Consider the following 25,414-nt stretch of genomic DNA (forward strand, 5'->3'; position numbering starts at 1 on the left):
AGCAATGATAATGATCAGTAACAATAGCTACAGTTTAGTGACTGTGGTCATAAATGGATAGAAATGGTCTGCAACAATACTCAAGCTACAATGTTTATACATTGTGTGCCACGGGTAATCTGGGGTCCAAAGTGTACCAAAAAAATATTCTCGACACCATTACACCAACCAGCAGCAGTCTGAACTGTTGATATCTGGCAGGATGGATCCATGCTTTCACATTCTTTACACCAAATTGTTACCCTACCATCGCAATGTTGCAGCAGCAATCGATGCTCGGCAGACCTGTCAGCATTTTTCTAGTTTCAGTTCCAGTTTCCTATTTTGATCAGCCTGTGTGAATTGCAGGCTCAATTTCTTTCTTTTTTTTTTATAGCACCCAATGTAGTCTGGTATCCATCCTTTTTAAGGTTTCATGCATCATGTTCAGAGATGTTCTTCCACAAATCTTGGTTGTACGAGTGGTTATCTGAGTTATTGCAGTGTTCCTATCAGCTCAAAGCAGTCTAGCCATTTTTCTTTTATCTTTGGTATCAACAAGGCATTTTCCGAGTAGTAAACTGGCACTCAGTGGATATTTTCTCTTTTTTAAACAATTCTCTGCAAACCCTAAAGATGATTATGCAAAACTGCAATAAAACAGCAATTTCTGAAATACTCAAACCAGCCCACCTGGCGCCAACAGCCATGCCAAGTTTAAAGTCCCTTAAATCACCTTTCTGCTTCATCACTCCATTTCACAGTCATGACTAAATATGTTAAATATCACAATATTGGTCACAATTCATGGTATGGCATGGTAAGAAAAGTCCTCTTAAAGTTTCACATTCATTGTGTAAGAATACTATTCAGGAAGTTTTTTACATTTTGCTATGTCCAATACCACCTACAGTGCTATTTGAAAGTTGCATGTGTAATAGCAGAAACTGTAGACAAGTGACCAAATTGGTCCTGTAGGTCTATTTTAAGCTGCATACATATGTGTATGAACACATGCACTGTTCCTGCATGTACCGTGTTTTGATGAGGTGGTAGAGAAGAGGTGATTTCTTTGAGCCAATTCAGGTTTCTGCTCAGCTGTCTCATTCAGACAAATGGAAGTATATCAGAGTAACCTGTTTATATAAGAAGGCCCATAAAACTGGCAGGGTGGATGACAGAGACACCCTGAAGGAGGTGGGCCGGAATATCCTGCTTCATTGGTCTATCTATCTGTGTCTGTATGCGTGTGTGTGTCCTTGTGTGCGTATGCGTGCGTATGTGCATGCATGTGTGCAGACAAATGTGCAGGCACTTTCGCACATTTGTTCACGCGCTCAGTTGTGCAAGTAAGTAAGAAGGAATGAATGAGAATATAAAGAGAATATTTGTGTCTTTGTGACTCTGTGCACAGATGTGCATGCACATTACTTAATGAAGTCTTTGATGCATCCTCTGCTTCCTGCTTGGAGGCCCTTGGTGCCAGTGCTGGTGCAGAAATGGATGCTGCTAATTTTAGCATCACTGTGAGAATCTCTGAATGTGTGAGAGGAGAGGGAAAGGGCGCTTCAGAGAGGTAGGAGGGATAACAAAAACAGAGTGGATAAAATAAGAGACAGAGAAAAGATGTGGGAGCATATCGAGTGTGAATGACTGTGACTATAGCTGAATGTATTCCCGCAATCCCTGATAACTTACTAATAAACTTGTAAAATTGTGCTGTGTAGTTAGAAACTGAGCTTTTAGAAGCATATCAATCATTATTATAATTTGCCATGTTGTTGTGTAGTTTGTTAATTTCTTAAAAAACCTTAAAAAAACATCCAACAGGGAGCATGCAGACTGGTCACTGAAGCTAAACAGAAGCAAATAAGGAAGAGAATAAAAATAGTGCTTCATTACAGCAACAACGGATTTATTTCTAGACTTTCAGACTGTGATGAAGTTTAAGGCACACATTTTATATGCGTTGTATAGCTGTTTAATGACGGTGGTTCCCAGGGCATGCCGTTGAAGATCTAGTGCCTCTGCAGCCCATTAACTCACCTTCAGCCTGTTGGAGCAGCTTCGCTCCATAAAAGAGTTAAATTGAACTTCAGTTAATGTACAGTACGGTTTTGGTTTCTATAACAAGGTGGTGTTTACAGGGCTGAGGCGTGCCCGATGTTTTTTAAACTATTCATTTCATTTTTTTTGGCATAAGACTGGAACCTCAGTTCAGATCTCTTAGTACATCATCTGACAGCTTATGTCTTTTTATATTCATTGACTTTATAAAGCACTGAAGAGCAGCTTTTTCATACATGGAGGTCTCATAAATGCTTAATAAAGCCTCCATTAAATGTAATGCCTTCTGTCAGTCCAGTTCAATAATAATGTTTTATATTTCCTCTCTTAAGGAGCTGCTGTATAATATGCAATGTTATTGTATTTGTTTTAATAAAATGGATAACATAAATCCGTACTTAATATCCACAAAGACATAGATTTAACATAAGACCACAAATGCCGCACTACGTGTTGCAGTGGTGATTCATTATCCTGAACCAGAGTGGAGCCTTAACATTAGTTCACCTCAGGTTTGGCTGTGTCTCAGTTCATTATATTTCTGTTTGAGTCTCATCAACATGGGTTGGTGTCTCTGTGGACTCTTGTGTTTTAGCCGAGCTGTGTCAGTAGACCCCTGTGATAAAGCTACGGAGGCCCTTTGACTGAACTGGGTCAGAAGCCAAGATGAAGGAATTGTGCCACAGAGAAAAGTACGCTGCCTTTGGCTGCCATTTTGCTCCTCTGGGCTTTTGTCTTGAGCACATCCGTCTAACCTTGCACTCTTACAGATATAGTCGCTGAATGGTAATTGTACAATCCAAAAGCTGCGGTAAACTGCTACACTTCATAATATCCACTGTATTAGATCAATGAGGCAGAGAGTGAGGCAGTCTCTTGTGAGTTTGTCTGTCCCTGTGGGCTGCGTCACACAAGATGACATCCTCGCCAGGGACCTTGAGCCTACTCCTCCCTCAGGACAGCCCACACTGTTTACCACCAGCAGGGGAAAATGACACAGATCCGAATACACATACAACAGTGTATGAGTGCACAAAATGATATACTACACACATTTACATGCATATTTACAGCATTTATTTAAAAAGCTAGATGAGACAATGAGACCACGCTCAAGCTCACTTAATACTTTTGTTAATAAATGTGAGAAAGCATTGGTGTAAATCTTCTTTGTGAATGAGATTGTGGAAAGAGGACACTTGGTAAGGTTGGTGAGGGAGCTTAGTCATGCAGAGACAAAAGTTGCTTCTAATGGAAGTGTGTGGACTGTTTTTTCCTAATGCATCCTATTTGGGACTAGCACCTGCATCTGTGTTTTGGACTGTGAAAACACATAGACGCCTGCCAGGCCAATCAGCTGAAGAGTGAAGGTCTTCATACAAGCTGTAATGGACAACATCCACCAGTACTAAAAAGAACTTTAGGTCTCATTTATTGAGCACCTCAGTGCCTTACTGAGTTTCATTCACTGGCATTTTTTTTTACCATTAACTTCATTAATTTAGTGAAAAATGTCTTAGGTGAAGTGTCCAATCGATCATATGCAATCATAAGGCTTTCTGATCTCATTGGGCTGTCACTTTACCTTGTGTTACCTCATTTGCATACAGCTACTTTATTGCTGTGGCCCTCTGCAAAGTTTTGCATCATTCATGAAGAGCTGGAACAGAAACAAAACACATTAGCACCACATTATTGCCACAGTATTTATGATCAAGTGTACTTAAGCATATAGCTCACATCGAAGCATGAACAGCCATGGTACAATTAAATACTTATATAGTTTTTAATATGTCAGTGCAGTGACACCACGAGGCCTTGTGAGGCTGGATTTGCATAAGTAATCATATCAGCATAACAATAAATTTGAATCAACTTACCTTGCAAAATGACAGATCTGACAAAGAGCTACAGTATAATTACTGTCTTCGAGGTGAAATTCGTAAGTGAATTATAAATTAATTGTGTTGAATTTCAACTTCCTGTAATTACATTTTTTAAGAAGGCTCTGCCTGTTTTAAAGGTAAGCTATGTCTGTTGCCTTCAAGATTTTAAAATGGAATTCTCAGCTATAAAAAATTTAAAACCATTTTCAGATGACTCATTGTGAAGTCAGGCAGCTTCTGTATGTTTTATTGCAGTATTTTTTTAATGTTCCCTGCAGTCTTATTTACCGCAGTTTTTTTCCTCTGTTCCAAAAAAAAAATCACACTGGTAAGAAAAATGACTTTTAGTCCAAGTTTGAAAAGAATTATTCTCCCCCTTTGTGTTGCATTTTCTAGAAAGATGATATAAGATGATGTGTCTTTATGACTGAGGCGCTTTTAAAGTCAAGAGTATAGCCCTCTTTTAACCACTGTTAGTTACAGTAATTTGTATCCAGAATGAGCTTAAGGATTAAATCTGCTTTAATAGCCAGTAGTGCCAGTGTAACACAATAGTACATACCCTTCATGCTGTTTCACTATACTTAAAGGATCTGTCCTTATGATGCTTCTTTTGGTATCCCTGATCTTTACTCAAGTGCTACGATTAAGCCAGAAAACATCAGGATCAAATTCACGAGCTCTCCTCTAAAGCTGGAATAACCTTCAGTTAGAAAAGTCCTAAAATCAGATAAATTATCAACACAGAAATGTAACAGACAAAACGAAACGGAGCGTACATAACATGATTGAAGACTACTGGATTCCTTTCATTTTGTTTCAAGCATGAACTCTTCTTAGAGTTGATTAATTTCCCTCAGCAAGTTTATAGCTAGAACAATCTGCTGTCAAAAAATTAAAATTGTTACCACTTTCTCTAAGTCATTGATGCTCCTGTACATACAGTAATGAAGAAGCTCACTGGCAGCACTGAACAAAACACCTGCTGACCTCTACTTTTCTGTCTTCCAATTGACCTCCATCTGCTTCCTTTAGGTGATGATTGTAGGTGACTGTGAGTATGTGACAGCAAAGGTGTATGCAAGCAGAGCTGAGGGCAGAAAGGTTGACACACTGTGATGGTGCATGTATATGTGTCTGTTCTGCTGTGTGTAAGCAGCCTTGCAGTGCCAGCTCGATTATTAAAGTGGCACTGCCATAGCTATTCAGATATTACAACCGTAGGTCCTCCCTAATAAAAAAATGCAGACGCAGTATTCGGTGTTTAAACCAGCTGCTCCTTCTCTGACAACGACTGAATCACTGAATTCAGGTAAGAACTAACACGGCAGTTTCAACATTGAAAACCACTTTAGCCTTGCAGGTTAGGTGCTGATGAAATTAGTGACATGTCAGGAAAAGAATTCATTTCCTGACATCATTGTGGTTTTTCATACCAGTAATCTACAGAAAATCACTTTAAACCAACCGGTTTCATGGCTGCTTATGAAAATATTCAAAAATAAGTCTAATGTATGCATTTTCAAGCACAGACTACTTTGTGGAGTGGAGAAAATCAGTTGATTGTGACATTTCTCTATGTCTTTCTCTATGGCACTTCTCTATCTGTTGTTGCATTTGTCTTCACATTTCATAAAAATGTAACCCAGGTCTTTGCTTTGAAGACATTTTCTCTGGGGATATCAACATTATGTAACCTTTCAGTAAGATGCGTTGAAACAATAGTGTGCCATCCAATTATTATGTTAATGCTTCAGTAGAACTACTATAACACATGCATTCACATAGATATTTAATGTACATGACAGTCTGCCTATGTCTTTGTTAAAGTGGAGTCACAGTCATTAAATCAGGTATAAAACGAGCTGCGGTAACAGCTGAAAACTGACTGACTCAAGTACAGCACTCACTGTATTGTGTTTGAATGCATCTTGAGGCAGACACGTGTTAATTGCACATATGTAAATATCTTTTTTCTGAGCTTATAAGGAAGTATAGCGAGCATGGCAAGCATGGCACTATTCATCAAAGTAAGCACTGAGGTTCTTATCAGGATTAAGCCACGACAGGCACGGTGCAATGCATTGGATTTAAACATGTCTTTGATGTTGTGTGCTTGTTTATATCTTTTCCTCCATTTGAATATGTGTGTGATTAGGTGGTTTCTTTCTTTCTGCTAAACTATTGTGCTCACTTATGTTCCCCGCTTTTTCAGTCTTATTGAGACCTCTTATCGTGTGTCCAGAAATAGACAAATGTTTTTATGGTTTAGTTAAAATGGATTACGGTATACATTTGGCATTACAGTACGACTCAAATGTGTATCAAATGACCATATGATCAGATGTAGAGTGCCCACGCAACACATTCCATCTGTGAAACACTGAAGCAGCTGCTACACTAAATCGTGTCTGCCATCGAGAAAGGAATTGTATGGCTATTTGCATACTGGATAAAAGTGCATGAAAAATGAGAAGGAAAGGGTCGTGCAAAAAATGAAAAAGCACCATACAAAATAACAGGGAGTGGTTGGCTAACAGAGACCAATAAAAAGACCAACACGTGATTCAATAGAAGCGTTGGATTTCCAAGGGGAGTGCAGGATGCTTTAGTGCAAGACTATAATGCTAACAAATGTGCACTAGTAGATAGCAACAACAGCTCCAGGAAACATCAGTCTCTTAGTCCAACGCTTTGAGCTGAAACATTGCAACAACTTTTTCATGGATTGTCATAATGTTGTTGTTTACAGATAAAAGAAAAATAATGTTTTTTTTACTTGTGTACGGCGCCCTCTTTTCATTTCTATTTGTGGATTTTTGAACAGAACTCGCCTCCCCCTGTTTTAATCAATGCTAATTAAATTTGATGTGTGTCAAAGCTGCACCAAATGTCCATTGTTTTGCTATGGCATACAGCTCTGTGTCAAGATCTCTGTCAAATGAGCATAACGGTGTTCTTAATGTGGAAAAGCGTGTGTCACATCTTGATTGGTAAAAATGCTTCTGCAGAGCACACACCTGTGCATCTTCACTCTCAGCTCCTTCAGCAAACTTGTTCTGTCCTCACTTCTCCTTAGAGATAGGAACTAAGACGTTCTGTTGTGGTGTGGTGAGATCAGTCTCTAGGTCACAGGCAAGAGGACAGAGGACAGTAGAAAAGGTGGCACACGACGGTAATTAGAAGGGCTCTGTGTTTTGTGCTAATTAGCAATGGTTAGCTCCCTGCCACCACTGCTACCGGATGCTCAACATTACAGTCTAAATTTAAGGCTTGTCAATGTTTGCACTGTTTAGCCAATATTGTAATGTTAGTATTTAACTAAAATCACAACTTGTACTGCTGGATCACATCATTACTGGGTCACTCTCATAATTACCAGTTTCACAGAAAACAGCATTCCTGTCAGTATAATTGTTGTAATTGACCAAAAAAGTCACTTTTTTTTTTTAAAGCTGTTAAACATCCAGCTTGATGCTAAAATATGTAGGAGTGCATTGATATATACACATATATGGAAACCTCAGGCAACACACTGGCACCAATCCCTGTTCTAATAAGGGGACACACACACTTACAGTGTTTAAGTACAAACACAAATTGGACAAATTTCTGCATATTTCTGCAAAGGGACAATGCTGTGTCAGCAGCAGTAGATAGTTATCTCTGTCCTGGATGCAGTTTCCGCTTTACCATAATCAACTCTACTATAATCTGTGCAATAAAAATACAAGTGATGTCCTCATTTTACCACCTCAAAAGCTCAGCCATGCTCCCTTGCCCTTCTGCAGGCTATCTAAAGAACCTTTATAAAACAATAATGGCATAATTGTAATTATAATGGGATAAGAGAAATTACATTACTGCATTACAGATGTTCAATGTTTCACACAGTTATAGAATTGTGAAGGAAGCAAAGTATTAACTTTCACTATCAATATTACCCATTACTATTAAAACATCACTCATCCAACTGTGCAGAAAAGCTTTTAGTAAACAATTTTCTCACACGGTAGCATGACATTATATAATGAAATGTAATTCCATTAGTATTATATTTTATTTGGGTGGTTATTGATTAGGACAGCTGGAAGCCCACTAATGAGTGACAAGCAGCAGACTGGCAGCTTGTGTCACACCCAATGGAAACTTTTCCATTGCTGCCACCTCTCACAGTTGATGTGAGCTGCTTGTGTGGCTGTAGACATGTACAGTAGACCTGTACAGAAAATGTGTTTGTCTTGTCAGTGAAGGATGGTCTCCTTGACCTATATGCTATCTTATCTGTGTTGAAACTGTGATGAAACAGTTTCCTTTATCCAATTTCTTTGTTACAACACACTCTAGTGGTCTTTTGTGTTGTGTTAGATTTTCCCTCCACCATATGGACCTCTCATTTTTGCAGTTTTCTTCTTCTTCTGAGAGCCATAATCTCATCCGTGCCCATCACTGCAGTCGCAAAATGCTTTACTTCTTATTGGTCTTTCTTCAGTGGTCCCTTCTCTTTTGTCTGACATTTCTCTTACAGTTTCTTTTTACTCATTTCCTTTCTTTTCTCTCATCTATTCTGTCCTAACCCCTTCGTTTGCACCATTACCATCCGTCTCTTCTAAAGGGGATCCCATGAAAGTGTTTAATTGTTCTGAAATGCCCACGGTGAGCTGGACTAAATGACTCAGCAGACTTGTCAGCTGACATGAAAGTCTAATTCATTTTAGCTCTAGTTTGTTTGCAGTCATTCAAAAGCTTTCTGTCTCTGGTGAGAGCTGGACACATTCGCAGACGCATTTTATTTCCTTGTTCTTTGAGAGCTCAAGGCTATACATAATCGAGGCTGTTAAGATGTCAGACTAAAAGCAAGCACTGTTGCGCAGGTGTTTTTCATGTTCATGGGGATATTTGCTTATTTATATAAGCAAATATAAGAGTATGTGAGTGTCTGTCGGCTCTTGTGGTTCTTGTGAAGATGTTGAAAGAACAACAGAATGCATTCATTACACTTACCACTAATTTAAAGCATCCTCTCCAGTCAGTCCAGGTCCTTCTACCTATAAGACTCATTCATTTTACAACTTAGATTTCAGTGTGACATTATTAATTACTTCCAGTGAATACTGCACTTGCTAACATGTGTGCCTCATGTTTTAATCTGCATTACAGAGCATGATAAGCACCGCCTATGCAAAAGCACTGAATACATGAATCTTCACTTCAAAGTCAAATGGTTCCATAATGAGTATGTCCGTGACCTGCCGGCCTTCAAGGATGTTCCACCAGAATATTCTCTGTGAGTGTTTTCCACACATCTACATGCACAAACACGGGCGTGCCCACACGCACGCACGCACGCACGCACGCACGCACGCACACGCACACGCACACACACACACACACACACACACACACACACACACACACACGTGTTACTGTATGAGCAAAGGTTTGTGCATGAACTGTTAGTTAAAATTATGGCAAAGATAAAACTAATACAGGCTAATTTAGCAGTAAATGAAAGTCATAATCAGCTTTTGTCAAAATGGTTTAGAGAGCTGTTGATTCAGCTGTAATAATTCCCAATGATATAAATGAGGATCAAATAAATAACAGAACAGCTTCTGTGCGTCAACACAGATTCACTGCAGGAAATCTGCATCAAGTTAGGTGGAAGGTGATTTTGTATCAGAGCACCGGCCTTCAATGGTAGTGCTAGTGAAGGATTAAAACTAAAAAGCCAAGTTAAAACATTTAAATTAGAGTGAAGTTAAAGGAGCATGAGTGGGAATGACATCACACCTACACGAGCTGTGCGGACATGGAACCCACGCCATGAAGCTCCCAGAGCACAGTTTTTGTACTGTTGCTAATGCCAGAGGAGGTTTGGATGAGGGCTGGAGATTGCACTCTGCACCCCAGTATTCAGTAACCCCCCTTTGTTACTTCATGTGGTCTGCCACTTTGTTAAGTTGCCGTGGTTCCTGAATGCTACCAGTTTGTAATAATACCACTTTAAGTTGAATATGTAATCTCTAGCACTATCTCTTTTACAAAATTACTTGTTGCAGCAATGGCATGCTATTGCATGTTTTAATCTGCATTACAGACTAGTGCTCATATTCACTGAGCTCTTTAGAACAAACCATGCTATTGCATGTTGTAATCTGCATTACAGACTAGTGCTCATATTCACTGAGCTCTTTAGAACAAACCATTATTTTGAAAATATTTCCATGGCTAAGTGCTTGAATTTATATACCTGAGGCAGTGGGACTAAACATGGCTGAATTCAAAGATAAGAGGTGCAGACCCATACTTTTGGCAATAGAGCTTAATTTATCGTGGCTCAAGAGTTGGGAGTTCGCCTTGTAATCGGAAGGTTGCCGGTTCGAGCCCCGGCTTGGACAGTCTCGGTCGTTGTGTCCTTCGGCAAGACACTTCACCCGTTGCCTACTGGTGGTGGTCAGAGGGCCTGGTGGCGCCAGTGTCCGGCAGCCTCGCCTCTGTCAGTGCGCCCCAGAGTGGCTGTGGCTACAATGTAGCTTGCCATCACCAGTGTGTGTGAATGGGTGGATGACTGGATATGTAAAGTGCTTTGGGGTCCTTAGGGACTAGTAAAGCGCTATATAAATACAGGCCATTTATTTGTTTTGTCCAAATTCTATCATGTGGTAGTCATATCTGCCATTAGGCATTATAAAGCTTTATTAGATGGTAAGTTTTCAGTGTTAAAATTAAATGGGTAAATATCACTCACTTTCAGCTGTATTGTTACAGAATATATTTCACTTGGACGATCTATCTTTAAAACTTTGAATTTTTAAATATAATTTAAAACCATTGTTATACATGCAGCCGTTTCTGGTTAAGCAAGAATACTGTTTTGATGAGGAGAAAGAATTTAAAGCACTTAGAAGCAAAAAAATGTTTTGTTCTGCTTTTTGTGTAAATAGCTGCGATATAGAAACATGTGCTAGATGCAAGTAATGCGCTGCCCTCTCTCATGCAGCCGGTTTATCAGAATAATGACTCACCCTTCCTGTCGGCCCAACTGTCACTCAAACACCATCAACAGCAAGATTGATTCTTCTAGAGGCATACACATCATACATACAAACACACGGACGCACACACACACAAGTCTCCCTGTCTGTCTTCCCTTTCTCTGTCACCCCGCCCACCTTATTTATTGGCTTTACTTCATGTGGCAGATGCCCTTAGCCAGAGTACACTGCAATTTTGGGGGAACATCCGCTGCTCTGAGGACAGACTCAGGCACAATATTAAACACGGAAATGTCGAAGTGAAACAGATAGAACAGCATTATTATTCCGCTAACAAATGTACTTCTTTACCAGACTCATTTGTTCCGGCCTGTCTTCCTCTGTCCTCTGTCTGAACTTCGCAGTCTAATCTGTCCACAAACTGAAATTTGATTTTAAAAACCTTCGTGAATGACAACCTTGGTCAATACCACGAACAAAATCTGCCAACTTTTAAGTGCACTACAATCATTTTCAATTGATTCCCCCATATTTATATATGAAAATCTCTTGCCCTCTGCGTCTGAATAACTTCTGTATAATGCAAAGAAACCCCAAACTACAGTTTGATCCTTTAATGAAAAAAGGCTTTTTTGTTTTAGGTGGTTTGAGCCATTTGTCATTCAGTGGCTTGATGAAAATGAAGATGTTGCTATGGATTTCCTCAATGGAGCGCTGGAAAGGGACAAGAAAGATGGAGTGAGTACAGCATTGAATTTGTTCTTAATATATAACTTTTATATTAACTCACCAAAGCCACTTGCATGTTTATTCACAAGGACGGCCTGTTTAGCCTGAATTTACCTCTTGAGTAGGTTATGGGAGGATAAAAGGAATTTCACACAGTCCAAACAGCCCTCGCTCTAAGAGTTGATTGGAATATTAATAAAATTTCAATTAAAAATTGATATGAACAGGAAACAAAACATGATTTTCAGGGCAAAGAAAGGCACTGAATGATCTTAGAGAATAATGAAAGGAAATTGAAAAAAGCTTCAGAAAACAACTGCAGTGTACTGAGGTCTGTACGCTTGTTTGTTAATGTTTATCAGAGTAAAAAGATATATATTTCATCTCGTGCAATTAACCAGATAAACACCTACAAATGCTACTATCAACATCACAGAATATTGTTTGCTAAAGTTAACATTTTCTGATATTTCAAACTGCATAGTGAAAGTGTTTTTTATTTAAACCTGCCCAAGTGGAAAACTTAAAAAAGGGGTAGATTCCCAGGTTTTAAATGTCAAGCCCAGTTTATGCACAGCCTTTGAAAACAGTATTTCAGTGTCCTCTGTGATTTTTTTACAAGCTTTTTGAAGTCAGAAGCATATTCCTCTGTTATCTACTCATGGTGTCTATGACTGAGATATTTTTAACAGAAACACTATGTTAGAGAATATGTAGAAACTGCAGTATTTTTGGATGCAGGCCCATTTAAGCTCTATGCCTCCTACTCCCCATCAGCGTCCATACTCCTCAATCAAGTGTAACGTGTACTTTATTTTGGCAGTTTACTCATTATTTGTTGCAGTTAAATTTTAAATTCATGAAATATCATAATCACCTAAAATGTATTGATTGTAGTTCATGTGTATACTGAATAACCACAGAAATTGATATGGTCTTTTGAAAGCATTTCAGATAGTTATGTGGCATGTTATTAGTGCATCCCCAGTCATTAGTAAACATCATCAGTACCTTTACTCAGCATTTTAAGATACAACTGTCAGGCAATTATGAAGGTGCCTAAAGGTCTTAAGGTCTGACATTTTTTCTTTCTCTTTCCCTTCCATGTTTCCTTGTCTGAACATGTCTCAACAGTTCCAGCAAACCTCAGAGCATGCCCTCTTTTCCTGTTCTGTGGTGGATGTGTTCACTCAGCTAAACCAGAGTTTTGAGATTATCAAGAAGCTGGAGTGCCCAAACCCACAGGCTCTGGCTCACTTCATGTGCCGCTTTGCGAAGGTCAGGCTCTTTGGAAAGGCCCCCCTAGTGAACCCTGAATACTATTGCTGGGAATAATAACTCACTGTTAGATACAAGCAGACTCTTTGGTATATTTATTGTGTTTAATATGATCTAGTTATGAGGCTTTAACTGTTTAGGGTTTTTCAGTGACTTCTGGACATACAGAAATGCAAGTAGAGCAGCAGTCATTAATTAGAAAACTGTCTCTCTCTCTCAATCCCCGCAGACTATAAACAAAGTTCTTCTGCAATATGCTGCAATCATATCCAAGGACTTTCCTTTGTATTTGAATAAGGAGAATGTGGTAAGTGCCCACTCAAAGCCTGCAAATGCTAATTGGAAAGGTTATGTTGAGTTTCTTTGTGCAAGTGCAAATATGGCAAGTCAGAATAAAGTGTTTCTATGATTACTGTCTCTAGCAGCAGTTGGCATGGAGACTATGTAAAAAATGTTTGCAATAACAGCGCAGACTCTTCTATGTAGAGCCCTGCCCTGTCTTCCTTAATGCACGTAACAAAGTGTCTTTATTAACCGGGATGCAATTATTCATGTCACAGCCCAGAGCTGATGGGGAAAAGTCATTGGTATTTTCTGAGCTCTCTGTCCATTGTTTAATGTGACGGATGACTAAACACAGAGCCTTGTGAGTGGCCTAATTATCCACAGTGGTCTTTGAAGTTGAAGTGAGCGATAACACACAGTTTCCGCGCAGAGGAGGCAGATGTTTCTTTACAGTGCTGACAGGCTCATTACAACTGTCCCAGCGAAAACATGAAATGTCCCTTCCCTAGACAGAATTAAAATGACAATTGATGAAAAGAATGAAGTTACATAGTTCCAGAAATGTAACCTAATCTAATCTCTAATTTATTAGAACTCATATATTATACAGTACACAATTTTATTTATTTTTTTACCAAGGATGTACCCTATAATTGTCTTAGCTTTTGTCAGACTTTCTAGTTTTACATATGAACATTGTGCATTCACAATAACATATTAGTTTTAGTTTTGTGTGATTTTTATTTGTGTTATTCTATTTATTTGCCCTTTCTTACATTTAAATTGCATCATAGATCCGGTGCATATGTCAGTAAACCAAAGATTTTATGTTACATTTTTCACAGACTAAAATTATGCAGCTGTGGAAAATAATCATATGTGGTTTTAGAATATCTCATATGCTCATAAATCTTATAAAAATAAACCCTAAAAATTATGTTTTGCCACAGACACAATTTTGGCTGCATTAGGGATTGAAAGACAGTAATCACCCCTCTTCTGTGGGCCACATTATGATCATTTTAGTACTTTCTATTCCAAGTATCATAATTGTAGTTTGTTGAGTTCATGTCTGTCTTGTTTTTATGTTTGTTTGCTTTGTTTTGAGCGTATATAATCTGTGACTGTCTGAGTTACTCTTGGTCTCCATAAAGAGCACTGTGATTAATGTCTGTCATCTGTTAAACTTCTTGTGGAGCGGAGAATCGATAACGCTGCCACCTGACACATTCGGTGTAGATATTTCTCTCTTTGTTGTGTTGCGTACGGATTGCATTTCCCCCCGTTGACTGCTGATGTCATTCAGAAACGTTGCCAGTTTGTGTAGATGTGTCAGGAAATCAAAAGTAGATTTTACAGTGAGTGCCCCTGTGATTTTTCTGACATTATGCATTGTGTTTTCAGTTAAATGTTAATCCAGCAAACTGCTACATTACTATGTCAGTATCTGGGAACCATTAAATTTGATGTGCTAGTTTTTTTGCAGGATTTAAACTTCAAAGATATTTTTTAGACACATTAGATGTTACATTGTGTTTTACAAAACAGTGTAGTCACATTCATTCTCATTCTTTTACAGCCCTGCATCATTCTCAACAACATTCAGCAGCTTCGTGTCCAGCTGGAGAAGATGTTTGAGTCCATGGGTGGCAAGCAGGTGTGCACTTACATAACTATCTACATGCTATTTCTGTGTGATGTCTGTGTCTGTTTTGAGGCAATTCACTTTCAATTTCAATAAGACTTGTAACCCTCAATCTATTCATATATATCAATCATTACAATTAAATACTCCCTTAATCTGTTATCTTCCAGGAAGAGGAAATCACAAGGTTAGCTAAAAAACGGCATCGCCAGGATTTAGTATCTTGTTAAAGTGTCTTCAGCACAGGTGGTGCCAGCTAATTTGAAAGTTTAAACCTCCGTTCTCGAATGTAAAATATGTATGGTGTGATTATGTAAATGATCATTTCAGATGATATCCATATGAAGTGGAAGTGAATAATAATCTTAACCTAGGTTCAGACAGCTAACAGATTTATCTGACATGTAGATCACCCCTCCGACTACCACGTCTGCTACTGTTCGTACCTTCTTTGTATTCCATCTATAGTTCCCCACCTCTAATCTCCCCTGTGTATAATATGTGTTGACTTAACATTTTTCGTATTGACTTAAACCCCCAAAATCTCCGTGTTGTGCCTGAAACACAGGTGAATATTTTCCCTGTCAACCTGTCATTCAAACATGAGGAGCAGCTGGCACTTATTCCTATGACTTACCTGCATGTTTCTTTGTAGTTTCTAACACCTGTCTTGCCTTGCGTTTTGTCTTCTGTCGTTGTGTCTTCTGTTTTCCTCCCATTTCTTTTTTGTGCTCTCTCTCTCTGTCTCCAGGAGGAGGGGGTTGTGTCCTTCTGTAAGGTGTGTGTAGTAGGATTTGTCAGCACCCCTTTTCACCATTTACCAAATAATACCAAAAAAAAAGCACACCCTCTTCCCCCGTTCCACCCCTCACGCTTGTACGCTTCTCACCCCACCCCACCCCCTCAGCCCCTCCAGCAGCATGTGCCACAGAGCATACGGAATCTGAATTACCCATCACCCCTCTGGACAGGCTGCTCAAGCTCACCATCCCCTGCTCTCTGGGGAAAGTGGCTCAAACCACCTGATCCCATCTTTATTTTTAGCGTGGGGTTTTTTGGGGGTCTGTCTGCCACTTTTCTATCCGTGTCAAATTTAGAAGTGTGATATCTATTTTAGTTCACTGCTCCCCTTTTTACTCCGATGAAAAGAGCAGAGTCAGGGGCTCACTAAGTTGTTGGCTGTGGTTTTGATCTTCTCTTTCCATCCCCCAAGCTGCAGCCACAAAATGCTTTAGACAGGATTTTTCAGACTGTGTTTAATGAGCTTCCCAAACACTTACATCTCTCCAGCTGTGCCCTTAGCAGAGGTGCTGCTATGGCCTAAATATTTGCAGATCTACACTCGGATCTCTCCATTATTATAGTGACAGGAGAAGTCGTAACTTCCTTTCAAAAACTGTGAATAACTACTGGTAATAGATGATCAGGCATATCTTTTAAGCATGTCTCAAGTAATTTATCTGGCTAATTATAAAGCCAAAGTCTATTTCAGGTGAAAGTGTCCTATTAGTTTCCTCTCTCCTCTATTTATAACAGAGGAGTTCCGTATCAGAAATTAACTCCCAGAGAACCAGTGTAATTACCAAGAGCTGTTATCATAACAGAGATTAACAATAATCTCTTACAGTGCCCATTTATGGACTCATCATGGACTGATCTCCCCAGATTAGTATTAGTACTTATTTGGGGTATTTCGCTCAACTTAGAAATGGCATTTTATTAAGCCTTTATTTACTTGGCATTGTTAGTCATTATGGACAAACGGTGCTCTGGACTAACGACCTGCCAGTGAGTAGATATTGCATTGTTGAAACAGGCAAGGGGAATCAGAGCTGGACTGCAGTTGATAGGCTGTCAGCCAGGGGAGAGTAGTACACTCAGGAAGACTCTGGATGCCACTCAGTGTCAAGTGAAACCAGTTGCCATGGAGAAACCAGGTGCTCCATGATTTCCAGACATTTTGTTTCCCTCCTGTAAAGATTAATTGACAAGATTAAAAATGCACTGGCTACTTAGACTACGTGTGTAAGAAATCTTGTGGTGGAATTGGTGTACATTTGCCCTAAACTTCATTAGCAGTTTCTTCAAATGAGAATGCAGTAGTATCTATCAATTGTACCCATATTCATTTCTAGACATCGTATCCAGGAAAATGCACCACATCTTTAAATTGGCATGCCACAGGTTTTAAATGAAGGCCTTGCTGTCAGGACTGCAGGTAGACATTCGATTGCAGGATCAGGAATAACACATTAGTCAGAGTAGACTTTTCTTTCCACTTGGGAGGTGACAGTTGCCTTGGTTTCTCTAACAGTGTTGGGATGTTTTTTTTTTTTTTTTGCCAGCACCCCTATCCAGACATATTGTTCAATTTCAGGGACTGCCAGGCTAGAAATTAGAGCCCCGATCTGAAACTTTTTCCAGGAGAAAGCAAAATAAAAAATACCTAGTTTTTTTTAAAACTTATTTATTTTGCTATCACATGAAAAGACGTTAATCACGTTACACATGGTGAAAAAAATTACACGTCAAATCTTTATGGGCGCAGACTACTTTTTGTCAGCGTGATCCATCAATTCCATTGAGGTGACAACAGCCTTAATGTTTGTGCATGTGAACACACAGATGTAAAATCTATTTCGATCAATCCTTCAAATAGAGGCGTGTCTCCTCCACAGCCATAAAAGGTTTAGTTTACTCATCTGCTTCCCAGCTGAGCTGTCTGCCACTAGAATGTGAGAGATGAGCGGCTCCATGGCTAAGCTTATCGGGTATAACGTGACGATCTGTCGTGCATGTGGTGCCGTGCCTTACCTCAAACATCCATCTCAGCACTAAGCCTGAACAACATCAAAAACACTAACATTTGTACAGAGCCTCACAAACACTGAGACAAGCAGATGCAGTCATACATTTAGTTACTGGCACGCAGCATAGCACGAGTGTCTGTCTATGTATTTTATGAAAACATGTCCAAAACATTACATAAATGCGAACATGAACATGCGCATACATTCATCACATGCGCATGCATAAATATGGCCAACAAATGCATGCGTACAGTAAATGTTGTGGGGAAAAAAAGTGTTGATGTATTTTGCATCGGCTGGCTTTGGAAGCTATTCATTTGTAAGGTTGTCATCTGTCACCATATAGATATGTGGGATATAGATATCAATCAAAACACACCCACATTTCAATAAATAAACTTTTCACTCTCAAATAAATCTTGCACCTGTTTATTGCAACAAACATAAAAAGGTTTTTTCTCCCTAAAACTGAAAAACGTCAGTCAGACGTCTTGAGAATCAGAACATCTGTATGTATAAATGCCCAAATGCTTAAATCCCAGAGATGTAGCAGACTCCCAGCATCTTCTCTCTTCTGTAACATGTGTAATAGTGCACAAAAATGTTCTCCATTGAGAGACCTCTCGCTCGCTGCTTCTTTGCTGACACCGTGTCTCATGACTCGGCAGTTATTTGTTACAGTGCTCGGAGGTGAGCTGTCCATTGGTATTCAGAGCGCTGTTGCCACAGATGGCAGGCAGAATGAGTAGGAGGCCACCAGCAAGGCAGGTTACCACTCCTCTGTGCCTGCCCCCATCCCCCCAGCACCCCCACCCTACTAGAGGCATCCTCCAGAGATACCGAGTTCTAGTCAGTGTGTGTTTAGTGTATGGTGTGTAATTATGCCATAACTGGGTTTTTGTTTTTTTGTTTTTTACTCACAGCTGGATGCAGAGGCCAGTGATCTGCTAAAGGAGCTGCAAAATAAACTCAACACAGTGCTGGATGAGCTCAGCGGAGTGTTTGGCTCCAGGTGAGCACTGGTGTTACTCAAAATGCGCGCATGGGGTGTTTTTCAAATGGTTAATGACTTCATTCATGTCTTGTTCTGTCAAAGAAATTGAACTATATGGCTGCTTAGTTATTGACAGACATTTGCTCACAATGTAAGTGGCTCACGCTCTTGCTGTGCACCATGCTTTGTGAGCACAGCAAGTTCCTTAACATTTCCAAATGAACAAATGTCACCCCAGCTCTTAACACCTTTTCAGTCATATAATAGGAACAGCGGGAGTGAGCTAGCACCAATTCAAAATGGTTAATTTTTACTGCTGCAGCATTAAAAAAAAAATAGAAGAAAAAGATTCAAAGGATTTCTGGTTTCCATCACACAGTTTTAAGCCTGTGATTGAGGACTGTGTGAAGCAGATGAACCAGGAGCTGGTTCAGATGAAAGGTCCAGCCAAAGGAAGTAATGCTGCCATGGACGCAGAGACTGTCCTCCGGCCTCTTATGGACCTTCTGGACAAAAAGTGGGTATCTACTGAATACAAGGTAGAAGAATTGTGTAACACAATTTTGTCCTTTTGTTTACAATACTTGCACGTGCCAGCCTCTCCAGCAAATGTCATTAATCCAAGTACAGAACTACAAAAGCAATCCAACCAGGGAGCTCTAGATCACACTTCCTTAAACACAGCATTTGCAAGTTAAGCAGAAAAATATAGCACGCACATTAACATACCGAAAGTTATTGTTTGGTGTTATTCATTTGGCCAGTTCAGCACATTGTTAGAGGACATTGCATTTTTCTTTAGTATCATTTAAGTCCTTGGGCTGCCTTTTTCAGACAGTGTTGTGTCCTAAGACTAAGATTAAGGGAAAAATAGACCCTTGATTGTAAAGAAATCCGTTCACCTCCTCTCCTCAATGCTGATCAATTGTTTGATCATTTCATTTCTGGTTGGGACCACTTTGATACTAGGAAAAATGGGTATAATACACAGGAGACACATTATCGATCACTGCCTACTAATGTAACCTAAGGACTGCATTTATTACTTGGAGGGTTTTTACGCTGTGTTCTGATATGGTTAGCTGAGCCCTGGGAATCGTTCTCAATCTTTTGTCAAATCAACATTGAGGCCAGTGGGGTATTACAGGGAATCCTCTTAATGATATGGAAATACAAAATCCTTTCTCATGTCTCTTAGACCCTGCTTCCACAATAGGGTGAGATTAAATCATAAAGCTGCTGCATTTATTCTTTGAATCCCAGCTGTTTTTTTCCTCTTTTCTTTATTTAATCATTATATTTATGAAGACATTAGTAGGAGTCTTTAGCCATGTTTGTTTAGTTTTGAGGCAGGGCTGTAAGTGTTAACCTGACACATGACCTCCTTTCCTGTTTTGCAGTTTAATGTTATTTGCCAAGATTTGTGAGAAGACAGTGCTGAAACGAGTCCTCAAAGAGCTTTGGAAGATTGTGCTGAACACAATCGAGAGAACAATTGTTCTGCCTCCGTTGAGTGACCAGAGTGTGAGTATTGTGTGAGATTCCCCTTCTCTCTTACCTCTTTCAGCTCTTCACTTGGCCTCCACCTCCCTCCTCTTGTGCACCTGTCTCTCTCTCTTCCTCCATCTGTTCCGCTCTCTCCTGCCCCCTCATAGCACACAAATCACTGTACAGAAGATGAAGCACGGCAACATGACATCTCTAAATCTTTATGCACGTGGAACAAGTTTTTTCATACTCCTAATCCTTTTGTGAGAGCTTGGTTAATATTTTTCATCTTAGGAGTATCTCATTAAGCCCATTTTTTATTGTCACCCAAACCAGGCAAATCTTAAAGTCATCATGTCAAACAGTGTTTGAGATGTCGCCCAATGCCACTTTAGAAATCCAATTTCAGCAACAATAAGTTATCCCTTCACTCTGTTTAGCTTGATCACCTGATAATCTTTTAACAATTTCTGCTGCATTTTTCAAAAATATATTTTCATACGATGGTTCATGATGAAACCGTATCTGCTTCTCCAACAGCAAGGAGCTCAGATGATCTTCAGTGCTGCCAAGGACTTGGGACAGCTATCCAAACTGAAGGTAATTTATGAATGAGCTTATAAATATCACAATACATAAACTCTGTTTGGTCTGAATCCTATATTGTCTAAAAAGGGACTTAAATTAAAGATGGATTGTTCTTATATTTGGAAAAAATGTTTGTGGTCATGGCTTATGTAATATAAATTACACAAATCAAAAGAAATAATCTCACCACGCAGCTGAACATGATCAACATTTTACACATGCAAGTGTCCAGAAATATAAAAAGAACAAAAACCTTGTAAGATAATTCTTCTTTGGCATCATGAAATACAGCTTGGAGCTACATAACTGGGCAGGTGTCTAATTGCTGATGTGACTGGAGGATGTCTAATCCCACGAGCTCCATTTAGTGAGGCATTTGGATAGATCAGTGGCTGTGCTGTGGTTTCACTAACAACTAGGGTGTGACAATACCTCTGAGAGGTATTTTAGCTCTGAGTCACACAGAAGTTGCAAATGTAATGTGTGTTTCCCTGCTGAATTTTAAGCGAATTCATGTTTGTGTTGTGTGTGGGATTCCGTCAGATGTCCTTTGAGGCAACATCTGGGTACTGATCATCTGTACACAGATGGGCGTTTTTCTGTCGTTCTCCAAAAGTATTAAAGTGCTTCATCATCCTCTTGTTATTCGTGATTATGACTGATAATCTCCAGCTCTTTTACTTTTGTCATAAAATGTAGGCTTCATTTTCTGATGTCATTTTTTTATTCTTAGCTCTGTTCTCTCCTGTTAATATATTAAGGCATGTGTCTAACTCTTCCTGCACAATCTAACATCCGAAGTAAATCCCTGACTAATTGCTATTGCAGTGATGTGACTTTTGAACTATGTAATGTTTTCAGATTCGCTGGAACAGTTGAAGAACACTTTGGCTGATTGACAGTTTGCTTGAAAAATGTAATGCAGTGTGCAGGACCACTTTGATGTCTATGTCCTATGACCTCTGTAAATCCCGTGCTCAGCTCTACACAGCACTTATCTTTTTCAGCAAATATTTGACAACAAACAGCTTGTAGTGTGTTCTCAGCTTACTACATGGATTTTGCAGGAAGATTTCTATTTGAAATACTCAATTACGAGAGTAAATAAATACATTATTACAGTAATATAATATAATAATAAATGGCAAAAAAAAGTCTATCTAAACATGCACAGTTTCTCCATCAGAACATGATATCTTCCTCCATGCAACCTCCAGTGTTTTTGGGGCACACTATGGCTTTGTTTTCTCTGGATGGAGAAAGTGCTGGAACAGACACAATGCAAATGAGGGTGACCCAGTGCAATTTTGGCATCAAAACCAAAGAACATCTTAGCACTGATGCAGATTAAACTATTTCCTCTCACAGTAGCTCTGTTTAAAGACTTTTGGTTGATTAAATCTGTACCATATGATGATTGCAGCTGAATACACACATCTTTCATCTCAAGATTGCGATGTGCATTTTCAAAGTAAACCACCATCGGCATGCACCTGACAGTGTGATTATGTGGATTAAATAGTTAAATCACATCCAATATGAAACTTTTGCTTCTGTACACACGAGCTGTACACACCTGAGAAATAAGGCAGTGCCAGCAGTTATTTACAGCAATCAATTTACGGGTCATGAAAGCTCCAATTAGAATTGACAAAAACATTTTTCATGATTAAAATAGATTTTTTTGTGTGTTGGTGTGAGACAGCGAGGTTTAAATTTATCACAAACAGTTTAAATGACTTGCACTGGTTCTGGTTTGTAAGCAGTAAATGCTCTATATCACGAGCACTATGGCTCACTTAAGGTCATAACCATTTTGCTGGAGATACATCTTAAAATTCAAAGTTAACAAATGTGACTTGTGATGGTATTTGCTTACTGCAGTGTTTTACTCTCTCTCTCTAGGAGCATGTCATCCGAGAAGAAGCCAGAAGTCTGACACCACGCCAGTGCGCAGCCATGGACCTTGTGCTTCCCACCATCAAGGTGAGTTTTTTTTTTTTGTTTGTTTATTATACAGTTGGCAGTACTGGCTAAACTTGACCTTTAAAAGGAAAAGCAGGTGTGCATAGCATAGCAGAGATATGCAAATGATTTAAACATGCATATTCTAGGAGTGTGGAATTCTGTTACTCGTGACATGCTTTGGACATTTTAGTCTTAAGAGCTATAGTCTCTACTTGCACCTATGTTTACACTGTAAATGGATTTACTAAAGGTTACCGATTATGTTTTATTTTTTCCACATCATATATAATGACATTAAATATTGTCAAAATGTAAAAATAATAAAGTACATGAATGAAATAGTAATTTGAATTGCTGTAGGTGTATGAACTCGGACACCTAGCCATGCAGTCTTTACAAACATAAAGGGCAGAAAAGAATGGGTCATTCTACAGAGCTCACTGAACTCAAGTGCAGTACTGTAACAGGATACCACTGCAACAACAAGTAGGTTCGTGAAATTTATTCTCTCCTCGATATTTCACCATCAACTGAAAGTCGTGTTATTGTAAAGTGGAAGCATTTAGGAATCAGAGTAACTCACAAAGTAAAAGACCACATAAAGAGAGCGGGTTGCTAAGTGCTGAGGCTAGTACGTAAAAGTTTCCAGCACTCTGCTGACTCAATAACTGCAGCGTTCCAAACCTCTTCTAGCATTAGCATCAGTACAAAAGTTGTGCACCAGGTGATTCATGGCAGGGTTTTCTATGGCTGAGTGGTGTGGTGTGAAAAAGTGTTTGCCCCCTTCCTGGTTTCCTAGTGTTTTGCATATGTTTCAGATCATCAAACAATTTGTTTATATTAGACAAAGATAACCCACGTAAATACAGATTGCAGTTTTTAAATGATGATTTCATTGATTAAGGGAAAAAGGATATCCAAACCTATCTGGTTCTGTGTGAAAAATTAATTGGCTGTCTTGTTAAATCATGAATTAACTGTGATTAACCACTTTTTTTTTTGGAAAGTTTGGTTCAGTTTTACTAGCCACAGTCAGGCCTGATTACTGGCAGACCTGTTGAATTATGAAATTACTTAGAACCTGAGTGACAAAGTGAAGCAGACTAAGAGGTCTCAAAAAGCAACACATCATCCTACAATCTAAAGCAGGGGTAGGCAACTCCAGGCCTCGAGTGCCGATGTCCTGCAGGTTTTAGATGTGTCCTTGATCCAACACAGCTGATTCAAATTGCTAAATGACCTCTTCAGCATGTCCTGAAGTTCTCCAGAGGCCTGGTAATGAACTAATCAGTTGATTCAGGTGTGTTGACCCAGGGTGAGATCCAAAACCTGCAGGGCACCGGCACTCAAGACCTGGAGTTGCCTACCCCTGATCTAAAGTCACATTCTGTGGGTTGACGAGACAAAATCTGAACTTATATGAAGGTTTGATTCCTGTTATATCTGGCATATAATTAACACAGCATTTCAAAAAAGGACCATAATGCCAACAGTAAAATATGGTGGTGGTAGTGTAATAGGGTGGGACTTAATAAAAAAAAAAAAACATTAAAAAATTATTTAGCAGTTTTAAAAAACACTGAAATACTGGTCACGAGTTGTAGTATTTGCTCCAAAGCGATGCTCTTTGGTTCAACCAGGAGCTTGTTAGTATTTCTTGTTTGCTTGTTAATGTTAATATTGATGAAGTGAAACTACAAGAGTATGGTGCACAACTTAAAACTAAAAATAAATTGCATCTTAAAAATACCTCTGACACTTCCCAAGCCCATAGAAAAAGAAGAAAAAACAGCAGCATCTTACTTTTCTGCCATTTGACAGTTTTTGCAAAAGGATACAAAATGATACCAAGTCCGAGTTCTTCAGGCACAAGAGGAGAGTTATGGCAAGGTGCCACTATGGAAACACGACTCCATAAGGTGTAGAAAAAAAACTAATTGATTTTGCTGTCACCAAGGAAACTACCTGGAGGTTTAAATCAATCATGTCACCGAAATTCTTTCATCAGTATTCCAATGAGAGCAGTCGATTAACACAGAGTTGGTAGAAATTTAGAAATTCTGTTTAAATGGCTACCTGAATATACAGTCTAAAAAACAGAACAACCTCAAAACCCATCAAAAATAGATACACTAAAATTTAAAAGAAATGTGCCATTCATCAGTAACTATAAATATATAGAACCAAGAATTTCTTCTTGGACTAAAAAGTTAAATCCTGTGCAACATATTTATTTATTTAAAAGCTTTTTTATTTAAACATTTAAATATAATATTTCATCCAAGCTGAACTTAAAACCTGTAAAAATGAATGGGCAGGATAATGCAGTGGCCTAAGCAGACCTTACCTGACAAAATAGCACACTTAACAGAGCCCCAGTAATGTATTATTTATCCTTTCTTTGAACTCTGGCCTTGTCTGATTGTATGAGAAAGATGTCTCAGAGTTCCTCGATAAAATGTATATTTGATATAGTTAATAAGATATGTAGGCATTTATTGAAGTGCATTTCAGAATAGATCCCAGTTTTTGAACAACAAACATAGATATTAGGAAAAAAAGCATTTCACTACATATCGTACTGTGTATGACTGTGTACGTGACAAATAAAATTTGAATTTGATTTGATTTGAAAAACTGATAATAAGATTCTTTATGCAGGCCATTTTATTTGTCTTTCTTGTTATCAGATGTTAGTA

The 25,414-nt window shown here is 38.9% G+C and overlaps 1 protein-coding gene across 2 annotated transcripts in view; it reads left to right on the forward strand.

Moving 5' to 3' along the window:
* Positions 1–25,414, forward strand: part of unc13c (unc-13 homolog C (C. elegans)) — a 108,941-nt gene that overhangs the window by 73,599 nt on the left and 9,928 nt on the right. The window contains exons 19-29 of one of the 2 annotated variants that reach the window (XM_026172679.2): positions 9,093–9,219; positions 11,572–11,668; positions 12,794–12,937; positions 13,167–13,244; positions 14,802–14,879; positions 15,619–15,645; positions 18,601–18,689; positions 19,051–19,188; positions 20,072–20,195; positions 20,700–20,759; positions 22,653–22,733. In XM_026172679.2, the coding sequence (XP_026028464.2) occupies positions 9,093–9,219; positions 11,572–11,668; positions 12,794–12,937; positions 13,167–13,244; positions 14,802–14,879; positions 15,619–15,645; positions 18,601–18,689; positions 19,051–19,188; positions 20,072–20,195; positions 20,700–20,759; positions 22,653–22,733 (1,043 nt within the window). The remainder of the gene's footprint in view (positions 1–9,092; positions 9,220–11,571; positions 11,669–12,793; positions 12,938–13,166; positions 13,245–14,801; positions 14,880–15,618; positions 15,646–18,600; positions 18,690–19,050; positions 19,189–20,071; positions 20,196–20,699; positions 20,760–22,652; positions 22,734–25,414) is intronic. The other variant, XM_080299943.1, reaches the window with a different exon arrangement.

Source organism: Astatotilapia calliptera, chromosome 1 (assembly GCF_964374335.1).
Source record: "Astatotilapia calliptera chromosome 1, fAstCal68.1, whole genome shotgun sequence".
Classification (NCBI taxonomy): Eukaryota; Metazoa; Chordata; class Actinopteri; order Cichliformes; family Cichlidae; genus Astatotilapia; species Astatotilapia calliptera.